Here is a 10,946-nt window from a genome sequence, read left to right as displayed (position 1 = left end):
GTAGGTTTTTTATGCCGGATCCCTACGGCCTATTCATGGTCAGGGTCTAAGTAGTGGTTCGGTTCGGATGCTTTGTCGCTGTAGTGTTTCAGTATTGTGTCTTAATCGACAACCGGCTTGCATAATCAAGTTGACCACCCATGTTGAAGCTGGAAGGTGAAGGCTTTTTCCTATACAACTTAATCAATATACAAATAGATAGAATTTCACTCGAGTCATGTAAATTGTCTATATTTAGTGCTCCAGAGATTGTATGTTATTTAGTTGTCGAGTAAGAGCCCTAATTGCTCTTCCAGTTTGTAATCTCTTTTTTCTTTAATATATTTTTTTGTTGGCTTTAAAAAAAAAAAAAAAAAAAAAAAAAAAAAATTTGGTCTAAACCAAAGTCCAACTAAAATCCAAAATAAACCCTACAAATCTTTAATCCCACCCGATAGTGGTCCATTCATCGGAACCACTACACGTTAATTTTGCATCGTATTTTCTTCCATATTTATATCGTTACTTGTTCCTCAAGTTTAGGATGTGCTACGTTTTTCCTGTAACTTGTATATATACCGGTTGATTGTTAATAAAACACAGTTTCAGATTCAGATTCATATTGATTTTTATTTTTCCAAGCTCCATCACTCCGCCGCTAACCGTCACGATGTCCACAGAAGACTCACTCCGTCGTGCACAATCCGACAATCAATCGTCAATCAACGTTCGCAGGAACGAAATACGTCAGCAAAAATCTTCCGGCGCATCCAAATCGGAAACTGATGAATCAGCTAAAGCAGTCAATGATTTGAAAGTTGATAAATCTTCAATTAAGAGTCAATTGAAAGCTTCGATTTCAGGTGAAGGTAGTTCGGCTGCTAGTAAGGAAGATTTTCGTAAAGCTGTTGAGAATACGCTTGAACGGCATTTGTTTTATATTCCGTCGTTTGAGATTTATGGAGGTGTTGCTGGTTTATATGATTACGGTACCCCTGGTTGTGCCGTTAAATCTAACGTCCTTGCTTTCTGGCGTCAGGTATAAGATGATTTTAATTATAATCGATTAAAATACTAAGAATTGTAAGATAATTACTCCGTATAATTATGGTGACTTGAGAATTACAGTAGTACATATGCATTTGTTACGTTCTGTTGTTTGTACTTTTTTGATTGCTTTAAATTAGCTAATTATTGATTTTTTTTTTAAAATAGTAATTTTTGTAAAGAGACCTGCAAAAATGGAAAAATTATCAAAATCGTTTCGAAAATGTTAAAACCGAAGTTCCAAAGTTCGGTTTTGGTCAAACCCCAAGTTTGGAACTTCGGATTTTTTATTTTACAAAAAAATAAAAAAAATAATAAAAAAACAAATCCGAAGTTTGAAACCTAGGATTTGGCAAAACCGAAGTTTCAAACTTCGGTTTTACCTTTTTGTAACAAAAAATCCGATTTTTCCATTTTTGCAAGTCTCTTTAAAAAAATTACTATTTTTAAAAAAAATTCTTGATTTTATAGGAATCATGTTTTCTTTCCTTACTAGATCTTTAAATGCTATGAAGTTTTAGTTTAATTTGACTCACCTGCAAAAAAGAATATAGAAGTGTTCTTAGATTTTAATTTTTCACAGACTATATATGTAGGCAGAGTATTACTTTGGTTGATAATTGGTGTACACGTAGGATAGGATTCTAATAATTTTAATTTTTTATGAAATGTTGCTCAGCATTTTGTAAGGGAAGAGGAAATGGAAGAGATTGATTGTTCGTGTGTGACTCCCGAAGTAGTGTTGAAAGCATCTGGTCATGTAAAGAAGTTTACTGACCTTATGGTTAAAGATGAAAAGACGGGTCTTTTTTACAGAGTCGATCACTTGCTAAAGGATCATTGTAAGGATAAGCTTAAGAAGGACCTGTCTATAAGCGCAGAGAAGGCTGCCGAACTGAAGCACCTGCTTGCGGTTCTGGATGATCTTTCTGATGAACAACTTGGTACCAAGTTTAAAGAGATAGTGGCACCAGATACTAAGAATTCTTTTTCAGATCCTGAACAGTTTAACCTCATGTTTAAGACTAAAATTGGTCCGTCTCGTGCCACCAAAGGGTCAGTAATAGTTTTTGCAATGAATTATCGTATGTTTAGTACTAGTAAAATATTGTATTATTTAGTTTCGGCTGCGTTTGATTGAATGATTTAGTGCTGAATAATTCAAAAGTTTTGAATGACAATAACCTGTTTGATAATCATTTTGAATGAACAATATGAATGATGTAAATTTACCTTATTAACCTTTTTCATTAATAAAGAGGATACCCCATATGTCATTCAGACCATTCAGCACTACATGTCATTCAGAGGTCAGAAATAAAGAAATAAACGCGCTGACCATTCAATGAAGAGGTAATCAAAGACACCCTTCATTTGTTTTTCTTATAATATGATTCAGGTACATGCGTCCGGAAACCGCACAAGGAATATTTGTTAACTTCAGAAAGTTATACAACTGTAATGGGAAGAAGCTTCCATTTGCTACTGCTCAAATTGGCCAGGCTTTCAGGAATGAGGTCATGTGCTGTTTTGAAAGATTTTGTGTTTGCAATTATTGATTGCTGCATTGTGAATTTTTGGTTTTCTGACATAATATGTTTCTCACTGTTGGTTTCAGATATCTCCCCGACAAGGTCTATTAAGAGTTCGTGAGTTTACGCTTGCCGAGATAGAACACTTTGTAGATCCTGAAAATAAATCACATCCAAAGTTTTCTAAAGTTTCGAAACTTGAGTTTCTCATGTTTCCAAGAGATGAACAACTGTCAGGCCAGTCTGCAAAACGGATTTGTCTTGGTGATGCAGTGTCTAAGGTTGGTTGGTTGGTTGATTTCTGTGAATAGTGCTTCTATTACTGTGTCTATTTCATGTCAACTTATTATGTATTATGTATATGTATAACTGGAAAACATGTCAGGTTGGGTCGGTTTGAGTAACGGGTCAAAACTATTTTGGATTGAAATGTGTCATGGGTCAAAACTGTTTTGGGTTGAAATGTGTCATGGGTCAAACGGAATGGGTCCAAATGGGCCAGGTTGGGTAACGGTTCATGGGTCAAATGGGTAAAAAAATTATTCAAGTTATTGTTATTTATTATCTATATTTACTTTATTTTATACATAAAACTATATAAGAAAATATTACTTAATATACATAATAAATGATAACAATAAATGCTTTCATAATGTTTGATGGATGAAACTTATTATGATATTTTTGCTCGGCCCGTTTGACCAATTCACAAGACCCGCATTCATTCCATTTCTCTTATTAATAATTGTGCTCATGTTTGTATATATTATTTCTATTTCAATAGGGGAATCTCCTTTTTTGTTTCTATGATGTCAAAAGTAGCGGGCTTCTTAGGAGTGAAGGCCCTATCTAGCATGTTGCTAAAAATGGGCTACTATCTCTTTTTATTGAGCTTTAGGAATTGTTACTTATTAGGACCTTCTTTTTTAAGGTTTAGGGTTTACATTGCCATTTTTTTAAGACCCAATTGACCCAAATTTGAGACTATGGGTCTCAATTACCAGGTATATGTATATGTATATAGCTACTAAACGTTTTATTGTTTCCAGGGGATTGTTAATAATGAAACCCTCGCGTACTTTATTGGTAGAGTATATGTATTTTTGACACGGCTAGGTATAGATGAAAAACGGTTGCGGTTTAGGCAACATCTTGAAAACGAAATGGCACATTATGCTGAAGATTGCTGGGATGCTGAAATCGAGTGTTCTTATGGTTGGGTTGAGTGTGTTGGTATTGCTGATAGATCTGCTTATGACCTGCGTGCACACACAGTAAGATTTCAACAATGTTAGCTTATCACCATGCCTTATATATTAAACTTGTTGAAAAGTTGATCTTGTGCTATGCTTTCTATCAACTTATGGATTTTTTTTTTTTAATAGGATGGTAGTGGTGTTGCCCTTGTAGCTCAAGAAAAATTTGCAGAACCTAAAGAAAAGGAGGTGGTATTCTTCTCAGTTTCTTAACAAGTTTTTAAATGAACAAGATTTTTTAATCTAACTGTTGATGATGTATTTCCAGAAACATGTTATAACACTGAATAAGGAGGAACTTGGCCTTGCATTCAAGGATATTCAAAAAGAGGTCGTTAAAGCACTGGAGGTAAAGAATTTCTCTATCACGTTTCTCCAATGTTGTTTAATCCAATTTATGACGTTAATTACAATACAAATACAAATTTAAATAAAATAAAATGACAAAGAAATAAATAGGGTCGGTCCAACCCAGTAAAAGTGACATGTATGACTAAAATGTGATTTCCTTTTGCGTTTTGTTAGGTGATGGAAGAAAAAGAGGCTATGAAAATGAAGGCTGCTTTAGAATCCAAAGGGGAGGCAGAATTTGAAGTCTGCACCCTTGAGGAGCCGGTGGTGTTGATAAAGAAAAACATGGTTTCAATATCAAAGGAAATAATTAAACAACACACTAGAGTTTTTACACCATCTGTTATTGAACCATCGTTTGGTATTGGACGAATCATCTATTGTCTCTATGAACACTCTTTCTACACGAGACCAAGTGAAGCCGGGGATCAACAGTTGAATGTTTTCCGTTTTACCCCTCTTGTGGCCCCCATTAAATGTACCGTCTTCTCATTGGTCCAGAATCACAAATATGAGCAATTGGTCGAACAGATTTCAACATCTTTGAAAGCTGCTAGAATTTCTTACAAGAAAGATATCACAGGTATATTTTTTTAGTTATTTTGCCCATTTACTTGTGTTCTTTTAGTTTTTTTAGTTTCTTACAAGAAAGATGAATCTTGATTTAAATAATATATAGGTTTTTTTAATAATGTGTTTTCTATAATTTAGTGTATATATTAATTTATCTTTAAGGGATACTATATAAGTTTCAGCTAAATCTTAAATGGGTTGGTATTTCGTTTACAATAAAACAAGGACAGACAAAAAGTAAACTTATGACCGACTAATTAGATGTTTTGAGCGAAACAGGACGGCGAGTCACCAAACCACTGCAACCCTCGTTTGCGACCATATGCTCATTTTTTACTAAAATGACTTTTTTTTCTACTTGATTTTGAACCATTGTCATAAGAGCTATGGAAACCCTTTTTAACTAAATTTATTTATTATATTTTTTAAGTCATTCACAAAGTTTGAAAAAAGTGAAATCAAACTATATATGTAAAAAATGAGTAGTATCTGTTAGTTAAATTTGCCAATTTAGAGGAAAATGATTATGGAAAAGCTTTTCTAACTAATTTATATTTGTATTACTATTTACTTGCAATATATTTTAGTCATTATTCATGTATGTAGTATAACAAAATGTGAAAACAAACTTTTTAATGCAAACGACAAGTTTCTGATCTGATTGAATATGATTTGCCAATTGATATATCTATAGGTACATCTATAGGAAAAAAATATGCCAGAACAGATGAACTTGGTGTGCCGTTTGCTATTACCGTGGATTCAACAACCTCGGTAACAATTCGTGAGAGGGACAGCAAAGAACAAATTCGAGTGAATGTTGATGACGTGGCAGCAGTTGTGAAGGATCTTTCGGAGGGATGTAGAACTTGGACTGATATATCACAGAGATACAAATACCCTCCTCTCATTTCTGCTGAGTGGAAGCAAAGAATTATCAAGACTATACATTTGTTTCTTTACATTTTCTTTTTTGCCACCATTGTTAAACTTACTGTTCTTTAAATAACGCAGCAACGTTACATGGCCACACATGTCTTTTAATGTTTTGAAAAAGGTTTAAAAAGAGAATGTTTTCAGTTTTGGTGTTGGATGTTGAGTAAGAAATAAATCTTGCCGATGTGGATTTAATGAGTGGGTTTATCATTTTAAGATAGTTCTTTCACCAGCTTCGAATAACTGATCATTGTTCCAGCATCAACACATCAAGAGGTCCAGATAATGTAAATTGCAGAACTTAATATCAATGTCTATGTATAACTTTCTTCTTCTTTGTATAATTTTCTAACAATAAGCCTTAACTTAGGTCTCTAATGACTTCGATAATCGACTTTTTAACCAAGGACTGGATCAGTATTCAGTTGAAAATAAAAATTAACACATTCAAGAAACTGACGTACTAAGGTAGATACTGATTATGCATGGCAATCAAGACTCACACATCCAGTAACCGAACTTGAGCCCGACTATAGAGGGGGTGAACTAGTGATAGGGGGTAAACACTAAAAAAAACATTTTTTTTTTTTTGGTAATTTTTTTTAGTGTAAAACTTTTATTCTGTTAAATCCAGGTCGGGGTAATTTTTTTCAGTGTAAAACTTTTTTTCTGTTAAATCCAGATAGGGCGGATACCCCCTTTGAGTAACACTAAGGTCAGCCACTGCATACACCAAAAATTGGGTCCATTTGATTTTGAGAAAGCAAAGTGAATGGATCCAATATGAACCCATCTTTAGTCCTTCAATATGTTAAAAGGTCTCTACACCCGTTGAAACCCATTTCTAACCCATGATACGAAAAAGATTAAAAACTAAAAAAATGAATAAAATAAAAAACTTAAAAAATTAGAAAATTTAAAAAGTAAAAAAAAAATAATAATAATAAAAGCAAAAAAAAATTATTTTTTTAAAGTAAACTTTAAAAAAAAAAAAAAAAATTAACTTCAAAAACGCGTCTAGTCGAGGACTTTCACAACCATAATCAATGCATTACTGAAACAGACTAAAGCGGATTATACTTCCAAAGGACCAGATACCATGAAACAGGCAATGCCTCGGTGGTCTAGTGATGTATACAATACTTATACTCCAAACATGTAGGCTAACTCATACGTGGTTGAAAACATGACACCCAATAATAAGGATGCCAAACAAGATAGATCAAAAGGAAACACGGTAGCACCAAATAACATCAACTTCTTTTCAACGAGTATGAAATAGCTAAGCCACAGATTACAAAAAACAAGTGACAAAGAAGATGAAAGTACCAATGGATTATAAGAAATTCTAAGCGCAAGTGGGGTGCTTAAGTCGAACATCATGAATATAGGTGTTGCTCATTGCCAGTGTATATTAGACGGCAAGCTACAAGTAAGTATCTCGCTCTTTAAACTTGAAATTAACAAACAGCACAAGCTACATAAATGTTCCTGTAATGAACCAAAACTAATGCCATGGAAACAAACTACTAGGAAATAAGAAATCAGTAGACTAATAAGAAAATAATACACTGATTTAGCAGTAACTTCATATAACTGCTAGAAAAGGGAACTTAATATTACTAGCGTTTTATAGTAACCTACTACGTACATAATAATATATACCCTATTTTGTATCAGGATAGAAAACGACATGCTTTTTTTTGCCACTACCATAAAAGCAAAAACGATCAAACACACCCGTATCGCTACAAACATATGGCTGGAAACCAGGTATATGTACATCAACTGTAAGGATGTATAAAGAAGTAAACAAACAAAAAGTAATTGCAAGGAATGGACAAAAGTTTCAGAAACAGTTAGCACACCAGTAGTTCCCTATATTAAAAGTGTCATTAAAGCTAACAACTTTTTACACATAAAGCACCTAATTACAGTAATTGCATGGATGGTTCGTTCTTCTTACACATAAAGCACATAAAAAGTGTCATTAAAGTAATTGCAAGGATGGTTCGTTCTTTTGTTGCTTATTGTCTTGATCCTCTTGTTTTGTTTTGTTGTTGAGTTGCGTTGAGGTGCTCGATTGTGTCGTTTTAGGGTCTTTCATTCTTGAATGAAAGCTTGCCTCTTTTTATAAATGTCCTGTATTTCGCTAAAAAGAAGCACATAATTATATGCTGATATCATAGCTACTACTATACTATATAATGAATGTGTAGTAATTGCATACTGCGTATAGCTTTCAACTAGCCTGCCTAGGAAATGCATATGAGGTACATACTTTCCTAATCAAAGTAAGAACACATGAATTGAAGCTTGAAATCACACAAACGAACTTGGCGTATATTCGTATAAGAAGTTACGTTTGACTCTCAGTTTTAAAAAGTTCCATCTGATTCTGATGTATAATGCATACAACAACAGTTTAGATATTTAATTTAAACTCAATTATTTGTGTATGGTTTTTTGTACACAAATAGGTAAATTGAATAAACTCTTACAAATGCAATATACAGACAAAAATATAACCTAAATCAGCAAGAAAACAACTTTCATCTCTTAAAATAGCCAGTAGTAAAGAACAAAAATAGCACAAAACCATAAAATAGATGCTATTTGCAGATAAATTTTCAGAATCCAGCTTAACAGCTACAAATTCACCATTTATCTGATTGAAGCAAAATATTTGACATTTATTTTGTTCAATTGATTTATTCAATTCACCAATCAATAAATATATACAGTACAGCTACAATCAAACCATAATAAAATCATAAATTTAGCAGCAAAATGCAACTAATCCATTCCTTGATTATCAATTAAATTGATGATACCTTTCGTGAAATATTCTGAATTCAAATCAAAGATCACCCAAATTTGACAATACATATATATTGCTTGACGGCCGGTAACACACAATTACGGCAGTTTCCGATTCAGTTGATGCAAAGCGGGACCGGAGTTGGCTTAATGAATCCGACAAGTCTGCCGTCAATACCGCTCCCGACCTGCACCAAGCGAATCAGAAGCAGCCGTAACGAAACAGGGACACATAGATACAAAATATACATGTATATGTATGTATCTATAGAGAGAAATAGGATGAATATGAACCCTATCTTTTCGTCTAAAGGGGAAAATAGTGTTGGTAGGTTATTTAAAGGCTTAAACAACCAACGATTTTTTGACACGTGGAGATGGCGTAAAAAGTCCGGTGCGACGGTGGCGAATTTATCAGGCGGCAATCGGTGGTTGAAAAGATGGAGCTTAGAAAAGAAAAAATAAAATATTACCTTTGGTCCATGAACTTTGTAGCAGAAATCAAAATAGTCCATTAACTTTGAATTCATCACCGTTGATCCTAAGTTTTGACAAATCATCCCATCTATGTACGCAGTTACTTTCAATATGTTAACTCGAAGCCACGTGAATCGTGATATGTACGCTAGTGTGCAGAGTACAAAAGGAAAGGACGAAAAAGCCCATAGTGTGCATATCATGTGGCTTCGAGTTAACAGATTGGAAGTAACAACGTAAAGACTTGGACCATGCGGGATGATTCGTCAAAACTTGGGACCAACGGTGATGAATTTAAATTTAATGGGATATCTTGATTTCTATTACAATGTTCGTGGGATATTTTTCCTTTAGAAAACCGGTATAAATTGACGAGAGTATATAGAGAGTATATAGTTTTATGTTTTACTTTTTGTTAATTTTTCTATTGTAACAAGTCAATCCTGATTGTTTCGATAATCCAATGATAAACATTTTGTAAGAAAACGACATGAAAGTTTAGAGTCTAAGCGATTTAGATAGCTCATTTTCACGTGAACTCCTTAACAAATATAGCATAATGAGTGACGTTTTGCATTTTCAAACATGATTGCATTTTTACATAAAGTTATTATAGTACTTAAAAAATATCTTCTTTTTAATAGCATTACCAGATCATCCATGGAGACTTAATCACTCATGCGTTCATCTCCCACAGTTACATAACTTGCCTCCAACTGCTGCCTAGGAGGAAACCCGACCCAATCCGAGGGAATGAGCGGTAAAATCCCTCTCTTCCATTGCCCCCGCTACGTGATGTGTGGAGGGCACCTTGGGTGAAATTCAATGGCAAATGGGCAACCTTGTGTGCAATGTTGTATCCCAAGGGAGTCGAACTCCTGACCTTTCGCTAAAAGAGGCAGACCGTTACCACATGAACTACAACACAAGGTTAAAAAAATATTTTATTACTAGATATTTGAAAAAGATCTATATTTGAAAAAAAAAAAATATATATATATATATATATATATATATATATATATATATATATATATGAACAGAGTAACATTTTATTATATTATTATTTAGTATTATTTATTTTAAAGGTTTAAATAACTTTTTAGTGATTTTCTTTTTCAGATCGGATTGAATATAACAGTTGATCAAGTTTATATATTTTATTATTAATTTTAGAAATCGTAATCTGTCTAATCTTCAAATTATATATACGGAGTACACAATAAAGTTAAAATAAAAAACAAAGTAGTACTCCGTATTTACGTAAGATTTATAAAAAAAACCATAAAATAGTGCAACAAAAAAACATAAATAATTACTAATTGAGCTATGTATCAATTAATTCATTACTACCAATGCTATTTTTAATTAAATAAAATTATATTTATTTTTACTTTTTAAAGAGTAAATATAAAATGAATCACTTACTTGTAACGTTATATATGCACATCACAAATATAATTTAGATTCTCTTTCTACCTCACTTTTTTCACTACCATCATTGTTCTTCCCTTTCCTTCTACAACTTATAAAATTTTTACCTTGAAAAAAAATGAAATTTACAATTTTAGTGCCCTTTTAATTTTAATGTCCAGTAAAATCGCACACCTAGCTCATCCTCAGATCCGGCCTTGTATTTTATCTTTTATTTTCACATAATTTTTCATTTTAAGTATACAAAATGTGTAAAAGATGTATAACTTTATCTCATTACTTTATGTAATTATTGCAGGATTTTAAATCCATGAAAATTTGATTGTACTATTTTCATGTCGTCTCTTCTTTATTTTTGATTTTTTATATTTTATTTTTAATTTTATTTTACTATTTAAAAAATATATATATATTCCTACTTTTTGGCCGGAGGTCCACTCGGAAGCAATCTCTTTATACTTGAATAGAGAGAGAGATGACTTTCTCTACTTTTGAGAGTGTTTCACTCTGGGTGGAGAAATGACTTGTTTTCTATTCTCAG

At 32.8% G+C, this 10,946-nt stretch overlaps 1 protein-coding gene across 1 annotated transcript; it reads left to right on the top strand.

Moving 5' to 3' along the window:
• The first annotated feature begins 511 nt into the window (after positions 1–511).
• LOC139857103 (glycine--tRNA ligase, mitochondrial 1-like) lies at positions 512–5,969 on the top strand. The gene is made up of 9 exons (XM_071845827.1): positions 512–1,018; positions 1,706–2,082; positions 2,426–2,543; positions 2,645–2,839; positions 3,608–3,832; positions 3,944–4,003; positions 4,083–4,163; positions 4,340–4,748; positions 5,433–5,969. The coding sequence occupies exons 1-9, from the start codon at positions 650–652 to the stop codon at positions 5,741–5,743; spliced, it is 2,145 nt and encodes a 714-aa protein (XP_071701928.1). The 5' UTR covers positions 512–649; the 3' UTR covers positions 5,744–5,969.
• The last annotated feature ends 4,977 nt before the right edge of the window (positions 5,970–10,946 follow it).

Source organism: Rutidosis leptorrhynchoides, chromosome 7 (assembly GCF_046630445.1).
Source record: "Rutidosis leptorrhynchoides isolate AG116_Rl617_1_P2 chromosome 7, CSIRO_AGI_Rlap_v1, whole genome shotgun sequence".
Taxonomy (NCBI): domain Eukaryota; kingdom Viridiplantae; phylum Streptophyta; class Magnoliopsida; order Asterales; family Asteraceae; genus Rutidosis; species Rutidosis leptorrhynchoides.
This window is presented reverse-complemented; position numbering and strand designations above follow the sequence as displayed.